Consider the following 17,584-nt stretch of genomic DNA (forward strand, 5'->3'; position numbering starts at 1 on the left):
AAGATTCGACACATCCGAATATAGCTCTCATACTTGTTTTTATTCGATTCGAAATTTTTAAAAAAAAATTAAAAAATGTAAAACTCGGAAATTTTAAGTTTTTAATATATTTTGACAAATTTTTGGGAAAATTCAATGAACTAAATTTTACTGCCTCCTTTTCACTTCTCATTTTTTCATACATGGACCATTTAATTTTTTTGTAACGATGCCTTAATATAAAAGGGCCATAAATCGTGTTTTTTTTTTGTAAGTCCAGATTTTCGTTTATTTCGATAAATGGTCCGATTATATATCATAATTAGCCAAAAAAATCTCGACTTAAAAAAACTTAAGGCCTTTTTTATATTAAGGAATCGATATATGAAATACAAACCATTAGAAAATAGCTACCGAACGAAGCCGGGACGGTCAGCTAGTCTATTATATATCTTTTGAACGTGGTTTTTGATTTTAATTTTTATGTCATTTTGAAGGGTACTTATCTGTCATTTATTGTTGCTTTGAAAATGTCGAATTTTGTAGCAACGAATCGTCATATGCGAAAAGTTTTGCTTAACTTCTTTAATTTGAAGAAAAGTGCCACTGAAGCACACCGATTGCTCACCAAAGCTTATGGAGGTTTGTGTGGTTCAGAAGCTGTGATTTTGACAAAGATCGCCCAGGCCAGCCAAAAAAGTTTCTTTAGAGATACTGGTTTTTATTATTTATTAAAGATATCTGTCTGTTGAAATCAATTTTCCGAATACCCTTTGATACGTCAATATATCCTATATAGTCCCGATTCGGTTACTATTTAAATCCGGAAAAATCGGCGCACAAATGTCTAAGATACAAGAAAAAACCACGACTGCCTCGATTTTTTACTAACTTTTTATTTATACATATATACTATATAGTAATCTACATAAGTCGTAAACATCAAAAATATCAAGTAACCATTCCAAATTCCAACGACGTTTATAGATATTCGGACAGACAATGGGTCACAATCGGGAAACGTAATTTTTTTACTCGAATTTTTTTTCACCAAAAAATTAGTTTTCACCAAAAATGATCCTAATCAAAATTGTTTTCCAAAAAAAAAATTTTCATGAAACATTTTTTAACATTAAAACTGGTTTGTTTACTCGAGAGTAAAACAATTTACTTACTGATTCGATTTTAAAACGAACCCAGACAACAGGGTCGATTAATATTTAATTTGTAGCTTAATTTGACTATCTCACTATCAGCCCAATTATGAATAAAAGTTCCCCGGGAGTTTTTCCCCTTTTTTCATTTTTCCTATTCAAATTCAATGGGAAAAAACTCACGGGGAACAAACTCCCGCGGAAGTTTTTATTCATAATTGGGCTGAATATGGAATTACACAAATACTGGAAAAATTTTCTTTTTGAGATAGGAGAGAGATCTATAATAAAATGTGTAGGATATTACCAATGTTGACTACCGATTCGAAACTGTAACTCTAATTTGCTTTAATTCGGTAACGATATTGGCAGTTAGTTTGTTTTAGAGCTGAAATGATATTTTCTCACACTTTTCTTCTTCCCTACAAAATAAAACAACAGTTTTCAAAACTTTTAAATATACAAATTAAAAATTTATTTCTTTACTAAACAAAACAATACAGGATTTTCTCTTTAGCTTTCAAATAATTAACATAAAATATTTAATAAACTCAACGGCAATTTATGCGAATTGAAATTTAAAAGAAATACCGGAAAACAATATGATAAATACACATAGATCGGAAATACTCCGGTCAAAGACCTAACTCAGTTGTGAAAATTTATTATAAAAAAAACAGAAACACGAACAGAAAATTTATTTTAAAAATTTATATGAACATCACTCACTTTTCAAAAAAATTTCTAAATCAGGGGATAAGTATAAACAAAAACAACACACTTTGAGTAATTTTTTATAGTTTCCGCTCTATGAATATTTCAATATGTATGTCCTTAATCATAGAGAATTATGTATATATAAAGCAGAAACTAAACAAAAATTACTCAAAAAATAACTAATACTACAACTGAGTTAGTTCTTTGACACCAGACTCTTCGCTCTATATATATTTGTCTATGCCCTTAATTAGATGATGTTTCATGTTTATTGTAGATTTTGTGGTTGTATACTTTTGGTTAAATGTCAAACTGAAAATAAAATCTAAATGAAAACTTAGTTTATGGCAGTCTTGTATGTTTCCAAACTATATAAAACAAAGAACAAAGAGAAGTTTCTAAATAAAAAATTAATTACATAACGGAATAAAAATTCTTGTATTTTTTTTTGTAAAATGCTTAAAGAAAAAAGAGGAAGGATATTTATAAAAAAAAAACTATAATTATATGTATATAGAAAATGTATGTTTTGTGTTTTTTTCTTTGTTTGTTTGTGGTAGGAAGGTGTATATAATATACAGATTTTTGTTTGTTGTTTTACAGGCAAAATTAAAAATAAAAAACATGAAGTTAAAGTTAAAACATAAAATTGCCACTTAAAAGGAAAGAGTCTTAAATTGTTTAACTTATGCTAAATATAATAATAGTAAAGTATATTGTTTTTTTTTTCTTTAATTTCTATTATAAATATTATAAAATTTATCTATATACAAAGGGAGGATTTTACACAATCAGGTGTTTGGTTTAATTTCAATTTGTTTTCTTTTTGTTAAATACTTTCTTTTAATTTTAATTAAAAAGAAACTGGTTAGATTCAAAGAAAAATTTTTGGTTCACAGATTTAAAAGCTGTTTTGTAATGGTTTTTATTTTGCAATAAATCCAAAAATTGTTCTGATATGAAACTTTCCATATAAATACATATATTTAGCATTTGTGTTTTTTTTATTTTCAAATCTTATATACAATTAGAAACTTTTGTATGTTTATAAAATAATAATATGTAATAATAAATTTTGTTTACTAATTAGGTACACCTACTAAATCAGTTAAAACTTATGGTTACAATTTCTTGGATTTGTTTATATTTGTAGGATTTCTTAACGTTTCAATTCAATGCCATTTTTTAATCTTAAAGATTTTTTTGTTTGTTTGTTTTTAATATATAAAATTTATACATGTAATCTTAAATTTAGCTGCCTTATTAAATAGTATAGTACACACATACATAAACATATATATATTTATATATATATAAATTAAACAATTAAAATGTAATATTAAACAAATAAAAAAAAACAAAAATATAGTAATATTACTTATGTAAAGGAAACATTTTTTTATACATGGATTCATTTATATGTCCCTATGTACATATAAATTATGGGATTGATTAATCAATATGTATTTTAAAGCTCAACAGAAAAAAATAAAAACAATTTGTATGTGTATGTATGTTTACAAACATACAAACATATATGTATGTAAATATATATAAAATATTCAGTTGGTTTGGTGCAGATGTGTGAGAGTGTGGAACAAAAGGAATGGGAATGATGATGATTTCTGATTTCTATTGTTATAATTATAATAAGCTAATTGTTGGTTGTGTGGGAGATGTAGTAGGTGAATTATTTATTTTTGTTGTTAGTGAATTTATGGTCATTAGATTGTTGATTGACAATCAGTTTTTGACTTTATCCTCAACACTTATATTAGATAATGTCTTTTTTATTCTAAGTGCCGTCAAACGTGCCACTGGATTTGGATACCAGCATTCTTTCATTACTTTGGCCATACTGTGTAGTACTTCGGAGGCATGCCAACGATTAGGAATGTTGGGTCGCATTTTATCAATGCATACAACCTGGAAATAGTAAAAAAAATAAATAATTTTTTATTAACCATAATTAAAGTACAATAGTTATTTAGATTTTGACAAGTATCTATTCAAATCTAGCTATAAAAAAATATATTACTGTATTTTGTTGTTGTTAACTGTTGCTAAAAAAAACAGTTATGTCTTTCATTTGTTGTTAACTGTTGCTAAAAAAAAACAGTTATGTCTTTCATTATGTTTCAATTGGTATATAATTTTTTTGCGATTTCTGAAAAATTAAAATTTTGAGTTGTGTCACTTTTGAACTGGGTTGCGATATATCAAAATAAATGTTTTGTAACTCAACCACATACATTTTTTGTGTTAAAATATTTATTTTGATATATACCCACTCGCATCCCACTAAGAGACCAAAAACCTCTTAAATGAATAGACACCTAAGCTTGCATTTGAGAAAAAAAATTAAATAGTCCCATTTTTGAAAAAAAAAAAAAGTTAGATTTTGCAACAAAAAAAAAGTAAAAAATTGTATCATGGTCTTGATTAAAAAATTCTTTTGAGCAAAAAAAAAAATTTTTAAAAAAAAGTCAACAAAGTTTTCGATTTTCCAAAAAAAAAAAGTCAAAAATTTTACGTTTTCAGTTACATTTATTTTGTTAGATATCAAACTCGCATTCCACTAAGCGACCAAATAGGTCTTCAAAGAAAATAGCTAAATTTTCTTTGAAAATAAAGTCAAAAAGATTTTGATTTCGGAAAAAAATTTCATTAGAACTAATGTGTATGTTTGTGTACAATTTAACGTTTCAAAAAATAGACTTACCTTTTTCATTTCCTCTATGCTAGGATCTGGTTGCACTACATCATAGTAAGGCAATTGATATTCATCATATATCATGCCCATATTACAGCGCCGCGCTATCTCCCATAAAATTAAGCCGAATGCATAAACATCGGCCCTCTTATAGGCATCGAAATGTTGGGCATTCATGGTTTCATCCAAGACTTCAGGGGCCATGTAGCGTTTTGTGCCCACCCGATGTGTAGATGGAATATCAACGGAATCGTTTTTCTCTACATGCCTCACGGCCAAACCCAAATCACCAATGGCACAGGTGAGATTGGTTTTAACCAAGATATTCTTGGATTTCAAATCACGATGGGCAATAGCTGGTTTACCGCGCGTACCCACAATGTCCATGTGTAGATGAGCCAAGCCGGTGGCTATGGAAAGACCCATACTTAGCATGGTCTTAGTGTCAACCGTGTGCGAGGTTAAATAATCGAATAGAGAACCATTTTCATGGTAGTCCGTGACCAGCCACAGTTGAGTCCAAGTGCCATTATCTGTAACAAAAAATAAGAGAATGAAACAAATTTGTTTAAGAAAATTAATTATGTACCCTTATTATCTGCTGCAATGAAACCTAAAATATTCTCATGTCTCAACATGACAGTCTGATAAATTTCGGCCTCTCGAAACCAAGAGCACTCTTCACGACTGGAAAATATTTTCACGGCCACATTTTCGCCGCGCCAACGTCCGCGCCAGACTTCGCCAAAACGGCCCTTGCCTATGACATGACACAGTTGAATTTGTCTGGCAATAGAACGTTGTACGAGTAAAGGCAGACCCGCTGAAATAAAAAAACAATAAGAACAAAATTCCCTTAATATTAAGTAGCAATAAATTAATTTTTTTTATAGCAAACCTGATCCAGAACCCGATGTTGTCATTTCTATAATATCCTGTAAAGTGTTGCCATTCAGTATGGGATCATATACTGAATCTTCGGGAGCAAAGGGTCGAGCTCGACTGCCCTGTTTGCGTTTTTGCCAGTAGCACCATGTCAAGAACACCGAAAGACAGACAGCTAATGTTACTCCAAATATAATGGCGACCAGCACCCAAGTGTTTATGCTCTCCTCCGGTAAGTAATCTGTATATTTTGATTTCATTTTAATGGTTTTCTTTTTTTTTAATACATTTTTTTTAGAATTTTGATGTTTTTAAGCCACCACAATATTTTTTTTAAGCCATTAACGATAAACTCATGCAATCATTTTTTACAAAACACTTATTTATGAATGTTGTAAAAAAAATGCAAACAAATTAAAAGCCAAAAATAAAAAATAAATTAACGTGCGAGTGCATTAAATAGTTAGTAACAGTGGGTTGGTTAGGTTATTTTCTTTTAGGAGACATGAATTATAAAAGTGCCAAAACAAGAAATTATTAAAAAAAAAGCCAATATTAAATAAAGATTGATCAATGAATGCTTGCATGATAGATATGTATTGTATGTGTGATGTATAAAAAATAAAGAGAAATAGAAAAGCCATACTTAAGTGTTATAATGCAAACATTAAAATATGTATTTATGTATTTATATACAAATTGTACATTTTCGCACACACTCAAATTATTGCGGCACGCAATCTCATTCATACTCTCTACATACAGTACGTTTTATTTAAATTAATTAATTCTAATTAAACTCACTGTAAAAAACCTGCAGTTAACTATCAGACAAGTTGAAAATCATGTCAATCCATAAATGGACGATATAAAAGCAACACCCTGTTAAAAAAACGTTTTGTTTCGGTTCTAGCATTATTTGTCATAATGCATTCATTCGGTGACGCCTACTTTAGAGTGGGCGTGCCTATATCTGGGATTCTAAGTTCTTTCTATAGACAACATCAAGGTCGGCTATCGATTCGAAACAGTTAATAAATAACGGTAACGGCTATTTTGACTTATTTCTGTTAATAATTTATAATTCTATATATGTACGTGAATTATTGAAATTTAAAAATTTGTATTTTCATATTTTAAAACTATTTATAGAATAGTGGTAAATTCATGCTGAAATGTTATTTCAACCTTGGACTATACACATATATCATGAATTCCACATGACATCACAAATAAATTAGACTTGGGTTGTCCGATTTTGATCATATTCGGTAATTTCGAAAAACTCTCAATTTTATTCGCGATTTTAATTTTGATACCGGATTTTAAGGATTTAAATTCATTTGAAAGAAACATATGTTCTCTTTAGACTAAATAATTTAAAAAAATATTTGTATTCAAAAATATTTAGTTGTTAGAAAAAAATACAAATTTATTCAAAGTATTGGCCATTGTCAACTATGACTTTTTCCTATCTTTCTGGCATATTTTGAGGCCAAGAACAAATTAAACCAATATCGGAAATAATGTTCCAAAATTAAGCGTATCCCAGAGAGAGCGTTCGACAACAATAGTAGTCCGACGGGGCAAGGTCTGCACTATAAGGCGGGGGATGAAAAACTTCGCAAGCATATGTCAAGTTTTCCCTTTTTTGCAAGGTTTTTGAGATGCAAAAAGTTTTATTTTTTTTAAAAAAGTTTTTTGAAAAATTATAAATTTATATCAATAAGTTGAACCGTTAATTTCAAAATGATAGTCCGTCCCCAAATTTATTTACTAAATGGGGAGATTGATTTGAAAATATTTAAAGTGTCTCCAGCACTAAATTCACATAAATTATCTCAGTCTGTATGTACTTAAAAAAAGATTTTTTTAGTTGAAATAAAAAGTTTTCTTCAAAAAATATATGGCAGCACTCATCGCTAGTAATGATTCAGTGCAAAAATAATTTTCTTTTATAGCATTCAAGCTTATTTTAGACATATAAAATCGTATTTTAATGTATCTTGGCTTCAATTCGTATGGTACCCAATTTCCCTGCTTTTGGATGAATCCTGTTGCTCGAAAATGTTTTGAAATTGCTGCTTGAGTAGCTTCCAAAGATTTTGCAAGTTCTTGTTAAGTTTGACAACAATCTTCATCGAGTAATGCCTCCAATTCTTGGTCTTCAAAATTTTTTCTGGCTATGCGAACTTTGTCTTCCGTCTCACCACTTCTGAACCGCACAAACCAATCTCACGCGTTGAAACCGATGAAACACATTCACCATAAGCTGTGGTGAGCAATCGGTGTGCTCCAGCAGCACTTTTTTTCAAATTACAGAAGTAAAGCAAACTTCCCGCATATGACGATTCGTTGGTACAACATTTTTTTTTTTGAGCTTTCAAAAATAAAAACCAATTTTTCTTAAAAATGTGAGGTGAGGTGGGAAGCAAAAAATACATAATTATCTTTCGTACATAGCCTTTCTCATAAATATATGTGTAATTCAATAAACAAACAAAAAACATTTTTTGTAAACTTGTTTTATTTTAAATCGATAAAATCAGATGCCATGTTCATAAAATACAAGTATTTAAAGTTCATTTCATTTCAAAATTCTTTCTAAGTATAACGAAATTTCGGAAAAATGGTATAATAGATTCGACACAACCGATTAAATCACTCTGACTTGTTTAAATAAAATCATGACTTTAACAAGTAAAAAACTATAAAACTAACTAATTTAAAACGTACTGCTTTTCCACATACATTTGTATGTAATTCATATTTACAAATAAACATAACTTTCAAGTTGCATACATATATGTATCCATTCAAATTTAACGATATCCCTTAAGTTCAAGCTCTCATCGCAAAAAATCCAAAAAATAATTCCCAATTGTGTAGACAAACATACCTTTATACTTAATTCATAGTTTTTCCAAATAAATAAATATTTAATTTGCATTAAAATTTTGTTATAATTTTATAAATAAATTAAAACTAACTTGTTTGCCGATCAAGATATGTATGTATGCATGTATATTCCATTAACAAACAAAGATATACAATATAATTCCATAAAACATTAAGAAAAGAAACGTCGCAAAACATTAAAAATATGCAAGCCAATTTGGATGAAACCTTTATAAACAATTAACAAATTAACGATGTTGCACACTTGGGAAGAGGTTCGTTCGTCCCATTCCTTAGAAAACATTCAATATAAATTAAAGAAAACAAAAAAACAACATAATATAAGACATCATGAAAACAAAACAATTATAAGAAATATATTTAAAAAAAACCTTCCGACACTTTACGTACAAAAAATAGAGAAATAAATAATAAAAAAAAAAACTACAAAATAATTTTGAAAATGAATAATATTCAAGCGTTTCCATATAAACTTTACCCCGTAGTATTGCCAATGAGATTTAAAATAGTAGTGATTCTTATATATGTAAATGATATAAAATTTTTGTTGCGATTTTTGATATTATTTTCGGCCGAAAATAAATAATGGACAATAAATATTTTTTGTTGATATATTTATATATAATTATATAAGTAGATGTGAATTTGAGATGAGTGCTAACAGCTGTACTTTGAATTCCTTATATCATTGATGTATTTAACTGATTTATTTTGATTTGATTTAATTTAGTTTTATTTGATTTGATTTTGATTTTGTAGTAGCATTTATTAAAAGGAGAATTTTTTTTGTTGGTTTCTTTTATTAGTCTCACCTGGCAGGGTACCCGCATAATTATCTCTTGTATTACAATAATCTTCTTGGCAACATTGTATAGAGGATTCTGAGGTACTTTCGTGACACCAGGCAGGATCATCTGGTGGTATGTGGTTTTCTACAGACATGCATCTAATTAAAGTTGCAAATACACATAAATAACGTAATACATATTTTAAAGTTTCGAGTAAAGATTTGTTTTTTGAAAAAATCCCATTTAATATTAAAGAAAAAAAGTAGATAAATATAGTTAATAAACAATAAGAAAAATATTAACACTAGCGCACTAGCAGATAATATGTATGTATACCAAAAACCAATTAATATTATAGCTTAATTGTTATGTACTAGTAAAAAGTAAAATATTCAAACAAAGAAATTGGGCCTAAGCGATTCATTTTCGTAATTGCAGATAAGAAATGTTAAAAACTAGCAGGCAGCATTAACTAGCAATGCTGATTTTTAATATCAGCGGATCTGGTCAATACTATCGAAATACAAGTAATTAAAAATTTTATTTATTTCTGAATATGTCTGTACTAAATACGAGCTGCTACCATTTCCTTTAGGAAATAAAGCTACAGATCGTTAGTTAGCACACATACATTTTCATTATACATAGCGCATAGCCCCGTAATTCTTTACAGAAGTTTTATTTATAAAATAGTAGTTTCTACAAACAAACAAAAAAATTCTTACTTTATTAATTTAATTCCCCACCCATCTTATTCCCTTAATTTGATCTCGACTACTACTAAAAATTGATGAACACAATCGCAAATCAAAATCAGATGTATTTAAACAAAATATTTTGGATTTCAGATTAAGATTCTATAAGTCGTCGACTTTCGTAGAAATCAAACCATTGACTTTTTTGTAGAAAATAGCAAGCAATATCGAAACGTTTTATAGAATATCTATCTAAAAGTAGAGAAATATACATTCCAGTATGCTTTTCTTTTTTATCAAGAACCATTCAAAAACCTTTATTTGCTTTAAAATTCTCTGGCTGTACTTTAAAGTCAACAAAATGTGTTATAAAATCTTGGTCTCCGTACAAATATCTTTACAAAATAATGGTCAGAATATTGGGACCATTTTCTGATGTTTGTTTTGCAATCTATTCGAAATATCGTAAGTTTTATCATGACTTTAGTTCATATAAATATTTCTAAAATTCCTTTAAAATTTCATTAGGAATTTACCTTAGTAGTTGTTATAGCAGCAGTGGTTGCTGAGTTGGCAGTCATTGGCCAAGTGAACTATATCAACCAGATATCTTACAGGCGTATAATTTTCAACAGATCTGAGCTATGTTGTGACTTTTAAAACCGCGAAGCATTTTTTGTCATCACTAGGTGAAGTTGAAAATGCACAAAAAATTATAAAAATAAGCAAGCAAAAATTGCTGGAAAATATGAAGAAAAAGCGTGGTTATACATAGCAAATAGCAATAAGGATCGGCCTTATAGTATAAGGAAGATGTCCGATAGTATTACAAGATAGCGCTAGAGTGTAAACCTCAAGTCGTGGTCGACCCAAGCACTAAAACAATGCAATCTGGAGATGCTTTGTTTAAGCAATGTGCTATCAAGATGGATAAGGGTGCAAAAATCCGTATTAAAATTTTAACATAATTTTATTGCAATTAAAATTTTTGTTACAAATTACAATCATGTGTTTTTCCAGTTTAGAAAATGAAATTATAATTTCCAATATGAAATAATAAAACGGTGATGTTTTCAGCAGGCAAACAACACGAGGGACATAGTTAGATCCTCTTTAGGTTTCATAAGGCCCCAAAATATATGTATGTATATAAGTTATGGGGTAAAATATTTACTTTTTCCTAAAAATTTTTCCAATATGCAAAAACTTACTTTCCACTCAAAAAGTTTGAAAAACTTGCGCTGGTCATCATAATCAATGACATACATCAATATATATCAACCGGTTCGGTTGATATTTAAAATCCTTCGATTTTTTACCTATTTTTGATCTATATCTGGATTACTGAGTCATTAACATAAATAATATGGATATCTAATGATAGAGATTTCAAAAACAACCTACAATGGGTAAAAATCGGGAAAAACATTTTTTAACCCGATTTTTTTTTTTTTCAACAAAAAAAATTTTATTATGAAATTTTTTCACTAATAAATTTAAAAAAAATTAAAATTAAAAAAAAAATAATTTTAAAATTCTTTATTTAAAATTTTTATTTTAATTTGATGAAGGGCATATAAGATTCGGTACAGCTCTCTTACTTGTTTTTAAATTAACTGATTTGTTGCAAATGTGTGATTTTTTTTACCTTTTTATCTAAATAAAAATCATAAAAATAGTTTCAAATCATAAAAATTTATCACAATTTTAAATAACTTGTTTATCGATAAGAAATGTTAAATAAAAGTAAAATTGGTATAGTCAAAATTCATTGGCAGTCTTAAAATATAAACAAATTTATTTATTAGTTTTTAATTTTGGGAATTGCAAATCCATATATGCAACTTTTAAAATACAAATTATTCAAAAATAAACTTTTTCATCACTTTTAAAAGAGTGTAGAAAAGAGATTTTGTATGTAGGAACAGTTGTTATTAAAACCTATCGATACATTCTTCAAAACAGACATTCATACGAGTATACTGCAGTATGTATATGTATATGCTTGTGATATATTGTTTGTTTGCATGCATCAGATATTTTTATTATTATTTTTCAGCTAATTGAAAAGAGTAATTTTAAGTAAGTAAATAAATATGTAGTAACTATAATAAAAAAAGGTACATATTTTCTCTAAGTATTTATTATACGTTTGTTTTTCAAAACTAGAGCAGTGCATATATGTTTAAAAAGCAAAAAAACAAAGTAAATAAAGTAGATAGTAGTCAAACTGAAGGAATAATGATGGCGGTTTGGATAAAGGGGGATAATGCTATAATAACAAACATGTCCAAAACAAATTAGTCAATTGAGTTAGAAATTAGCAGAGGCTTGTTGTTTGTCAGAAACCAATGTGCAAGTATACAAAAGTGTGTAAAAAGTGTAGGTGTAATAATAATAATTATAATCATAAGACAGAAAGATTGTAAACAAATTGTTCGATAATTAGGAAAAAAACCGAAAAAAATTATTGTATTTTAAAAAAATTAGGCATCAGTAAAACAATGCTGTAGTATTATTGATAAAAAAAAATTGTTGAAAATAATTATAACAGGATTAATAAGCGAAAATGTTAAAAATCTGCTTAGAAAATACCCTAAATGTAGATTGCAATTTAGTTTAAAAGAATTTAGATGATGAGTTTATTAAATTTAATTGCTAAGAAAATTTGGCTCCAAGTTTTGTAAAATAAGAATTTAACTCAACAATAACAAACAATTACTAACATTTTTTATATGTAATTTTTGCAATTACTATTACAGACAGACATATGACACTGTTTGGGGTATTTTACTTTAACCTAACTACAACTATTTTGCTTTTAAGCCTGTTATAAATATTTTTCGTTTTTATTTTTATTTAAAATACAACAGTAAATAAACAAAATTATGTTTTTAAAAACTAAACTAATTAATGCTTTATTTGTTGTCTAAATAGCAGTAGTAGATTGATTATTTTATATAAAAGAATATTGTGATTGATATTTGTTAATTTGTTTGAATTGAATTGTTTTTTTTTTGTAATTTTTTTTGTTTTTTAATAACGCAAATACCTTCAGAAAAACTGAGTTTTAAAAGTTCATTTTTATTGCAGAAATCCTCATGACAACATTGAACATTATAAATATTCTGTTTTTTTTTGCTCGTCAAACATTCAAGCGGCTCTCGTTGGAGATCGTACTTTTTATCAAGGCACCTAACAAAACAAAATATGGAGCATTCAAGAAATTAAGTGGGTATTTGTGGGTGATTTTTATTAGATAATTAACAAACATGTTAGAATAAACGAAAAAAAATTCATATTTAAAAAGAACATTTTATAACTCCTCTAACGAAGAGCTCTCAAGGAAAGTATTATTCTGGTTAGTATTTTAGGTAATAAAAATAATAAATTTGAAAAAAAAACTTAAAAAAAATTATATATATACAAAATTTTTTATTTTTAATTAACAATTTGTCCTTTCTTAAATCACATTCAACTTGGTCCATACAAAACGCAAAAGCTGTTGGTTAGTTCATTGAAATGTTTTATTTTGTTTTTCATTTTTATATTGTTGGTGTTATGTTTTTTGCTTTAATTTATTTATCATGGTTATTCTTATTGTTATTATTGTAACGAACGTACGCAATATTATGAAAAAGTAAATGTTTAACATTTCCAGGACATACTTGCATTGTCCTTTTAGGAAAATAACAAGAGGGAGCAGTGTATAAGAAAAAAAAAACAAAAAAATATAAAACAAATGTTAAAGCGGTGGCTTTTGAACTAGCAGCCCACCTTTTGTTGAGTCATTTAGTTGTAGCCCATTAAGGGAATCGTAATAACGAATGATCGGTTTTAAATTTAAATTGCATAAATCATAGTTTTTACAACAAGCATGACCACCATGTTTAGCAGCTGGTCTGGCTGTTGGACCACCATTTCTACCGTCGTTGCACCATATAAAACGACCGGGTGGAAAACTTTGTGACATATTAAGACATCTAATTTGATATAGAAGAACTTATTAATTTCAATAACTCTCAATCATGTTGTTTGGTGGTTGGTTGGTTCGTTGTTGTTCACAGATAAATGTTGTTCGGTAACCGTATTTTGTTTTTTTTTTTTTGTATTTATAAATAAATTTCAATAAAAATAAAATCAAATTGAATAAAAATTATTTTTATACGAATTTAAAAATTAGGTTGTAGTTGTTGTTGTTGATAATGTTATTGAATTGAAAATAGGAGAAGGAATGGATAATGCAAAACATTAACTTACCTGTAACTAAATATTAATGCTCCTGATGTTTCCTTTTCCACTGAGGTGAAACAGTAGCCATCTGTTTCACAAATATAATTGTTGTCTTTACAAATGTCACAATGACATCTCAACGGACCTAAGTAAAAGTTTAAGTAAGATATGTAATTGCAGTTGTTTAAATGTTAGTTAAGATAAGAAAAATGGTTTTGAAAAATATATTAATTTCCATACAAATAATTTAATTCTATGAAATAATAAGGTTATTCATTTCCAAAAAATGGAAAGTTATGATTTTTTTACACTTTTACACAACAAAAACTTGAACAAAATTCCACAAAAAAATACAAACTTTTTTTGGATTTTGTTTTTTAAAAGTGTAAATAAAATCAGACTGTAATTATCCATTTTTTTTGAAATGAATACCCTCAATATTTATATATTGAGAAAAATAAAATTTTGCCAAAAAAAATATGGAAAAAAATCTAATTTTTATATTAATTTCCGAATTTTGGTGAACAAAAATTTCGTTGAAAAATTTTGGGTGAAAAAAAATTTAAGTGAAAAAAATGTGTAAAAAAGTTTTGCGAAAAAGAAGTTGGTGAACAAAATTGTTGATGCTAAAAATTTGGGTAGTCATCGTTTTTTGCATGTATGTAGCCATTTGTGGGCTGATTTTCTCTATTTTAAATAGCAACCGAACCAGAACTATACGCTACATGACACTATCTACAAGATCCAAAAATATATATTTTATGGAATGTAGATATTACAAACGGAATAACATCCTAACGCTCATTTACGGTGAAGCGCATACAAAATTAATGTAGAAAAATATTTGAAATGGATTTGGATTCGATTTTAATTAACAAAAATGTAATCATTCAAAAGTTAATTGAAATTTGTTATAAAATAATTCTGTATTTCGTAAATAAGAACTTGTATGTACCTATGACAGCCATTACAAAACTACTTCAAAAAATTCTGGGTATATAAATAAAGGTACACATGCCAAATATTTAATCAAAAAACCCCAAACATTGCTATTGGCACAAAATATTTGTAAGAGTAAAATGTATTAAATGAAATAAAAATAAATATGTATCTATTGTAATTTATATTAAGTAAAATAATTTTTTTCAAATAAAAAAACAGAATTAATATAAATTGTTTGTTAAAATTAGTAACTCGTAACTTAAGCACATGATTTATGTGAGGAAGTATTAGATGTGCGGTTGACTGAATCAGAAAATTGAAAGAAAATAAAAAGCAATAAGAGTTATTAATAATTTTGTAAAATTAAAGTTACATCTTTCAATTGGGAGCTTAAAAAATAGGAATAACTAATAAGTTATGTGTGAAAAATTCGTGAATTAAATAAAATGTTGATATTACAAAAATCGACAATTTTACAAAAAAAAAATTCACAAAAAATCTCATAATTTTTTTTTTATTTCATAAATTCAAAACCAAGTTATATCGCTAAAAATATATTTTAAAAGAGCTTGAATTTACAACTATGATGGATATAATTTTTTTCGTAAAACTTTCTTCATATCAAAATTGTTTTCAATATTACACCTACGACAAGGATTATCAAAAATCGGAATCGAAATTTGTTTTCTGAATAGCCTAACTTCGGCCGGACAGAATGATTTTAAATCGGTAAAAATTAAATTTCACGAAGAAAACCAATTTAAAACAAATTTCAGTACAAACATAAATTATACAAAAGTTTCACTAATTTTATAAATAACTAACCAAAAAATTTGTAAATATTTGAATTTTCAACAAATGTTTGTAGTCCTTTTTTCTTAACTTAATATTAATAGCGCAATTAATTTTATAAAATGATCAAAAGGTAACCGACTTACGAGTCTTAATTTTTGGTTTATTTTGTATGGTGACTGGTGTAACCTGTGAGACCAACATCATTGGTAAAGAATCATTTAAAATACCATACGGTTTTGTAGTTGTAGTAGTTGTTGCTGTTATCGCGCTACTTCCCTGGCTACGACTGGCTTTATACGAGAGATCATATTCGGATGACATACTGTTATAATTGGCAACTGTTGTGTTATCCCCCGATGAACCTTGTGTGGTAATAGGTACAGCTGCAAGTATAAATCATTGGTAACTTCAATAAAATTTAAAGAAATTGCACATTAACTTACCATGTACTAAGCGAATACCTCCATTATTGGTACACAGTAAAAGATAGAGTAGCACTGAGATTTGAAGATGCAATGATTTGCATAAAGTTCGTACATTAGGGAAAATGTGAACATTTTTAACATTCAAATGATTTATCAATAGAGTATCCATGTTTATGTTGTATATTTGGTTTACTTTTAATTAATAATTGTATTTTTTTTAACAAATACAGTCTTTTTTTAATAATTTAGAGGAAATATGTAAATGCAATCATAGAAATGTGGAGGAATTCATAAAAAGCTTTGTGGACTTCATCAGGAGCATAATATTTTAGACATATTTAGACAACAACACAAAACAGAAGAAATCTATAACTTTTATATCGTTGTAAACAGAAACATCGCACCACACCACATTTAAAAATAGTATTTTGTTGTTGTTTCTTTTAGTTTAGTTTCGTTTATTTTAATGTTGTTTATTAATAAAATTATAGGTAACAAAATATCGTCGTAAATGATTGAGTGATTACGAAGTTATTATTGATATTGTTAGCAGGCAGCCGTAGCAATTGCTCTTGTATTTGTTGTACCGTTTTTATTGATGATATCTTTGTTGCTGTTTCTGCTGCTTTTGTTGTTCGTTTAATAGTTGTTGTAGTTGTGGTAGTAGTTAAGGGTGAAGGGTCGGTTGCATTACAGTCAACCATTGTTACTTTATCATTATAAATTTTCCAAACACAAATCAATTCAGTTCAGGAAGAACAAAAAAAAGCACACACGACACAAACATCCAGCTACTTTTTTTTTAGCTAATAAGCATATTCAATTACTTTCTTTGTAAATATTTTTTTTTATTTTTACACTTTTTCTTTAGTATGCTCCTGCTCCACAATAATATTAGTTTCAGATTTTAATTTTTTTCAACTTGTGGTGGGTCCGAAATTTTCCTTTTCCACCGTTTTTTACACTTTTTCAATGAATTTTATCACGTGATTTTTCGCCTAAATTCCAATGCAACACTTCCAATTTTTGTTAATTTATTAAATGCACTTGTTTAACTAATAGTTTTCGTTAAAATATTCAATTTTTCTATTGTTAATTTATAAGAAAAATACAAAAGATTTAATACACTATCGCGAAACAAGAGGTCGTGAAAAAAATCGCCATTTTTTGCAATTGACGTTGGGCGGTGTTGCCAGTTCTTTTTTCCTGCTGTCAGATTACAAAAATGTCAATTATTCAATTACAGTTTTCGAAGTCTTGAGTCGCCCTGTTAAATTTACTGTTTATTCTGTTTAATCAGCAAATGGCAACACCGCGGCTGACATCAGCAAAACCATTT

At 27.7% G+C, this 17,584-nt stretch overlaps 1 protein-coding gene across 2 annotated transcripts; it reads right to left on the minus strand.

Moving 5' to 3' along the window:
• Positions 1–1,574: 1,574 nt before the first annotated feature.
• babo (TGF-beta receptor type-1 babo) lies at positions 1,575–17,395 on the minus strand. Of its 2 annotated transcripts, none has more exons than XM_065514536.1 (8): positions 16,264–17,395; positions 15,964–16,203; positions 14,111–14,228; positions 12,903–13,045; positions 5,462–5,689; positions 5,153–5,386; positions 4,573–5,096; positions 1,575–3,776 (listed from the first exon to the last, which is right to left on the minus strand). In XM_065514536.1, the coding sequence occupies exons 1-8, from the start codon at positions 16,412–16,414 to the stop codon at positions 3,594–3,596; spliced, it is 1,821 nt and encodes a 606-aa protein (XP_065370608.1). In that variant the 5' UTR covers positions 16,415–17,395; the 3' UTR covers positions 1,575–3,593. The 2 variants fall into 2 exon arrangements, with proteins under 2 accessions (XP_065370608.1, XP_065370609.1); XM_065514537.1 differs by lacking the exon at positions 12,903–13,045 and adding an exon at positions 9,180–9,313 and having other exon boundaries at positions 16,264–17,394.
• Between the last annotated feature and the right edge of the window lie 189 nt (positions 17,396–17,584).

This window comes from Calliphora vicina, chromosome 5 (assembly GCF_958450345.1).
Source record: "Calliphora vicina chromosome 5, idCalVici1.1, whole genome shotgun sequence".
NCBI lineage: Eukaryota > Metazoa > Arthropoda > Insecta > Diptera > Calliphoridae > Calliphora > Calliphora vicina.

Bases quoted from the DNA above. Each gene is read 5' to 3' on its own strand.
- babo (XM_065514536.1), bottom strand. From the start codon at position 16,414: ATGGATACTCTATTGATAAATCATTTGAATGTTAAAAATGTTCACATT. The intron at 14,229-15,963 runs GTAAGTCGGTTA...ACTTTTACTTAG, and splicing joins TAAACCAAAAATTAAGACTC to GTCCGTTGAGATGTCATTGT. The intron at 13,046-14,110 runs GTAAGTTAATGT...TTGTTTTGTTAG, and splicing joins GCATTAATATTTAGTTACAG to GTGCCTTGATAAAAAGTACG.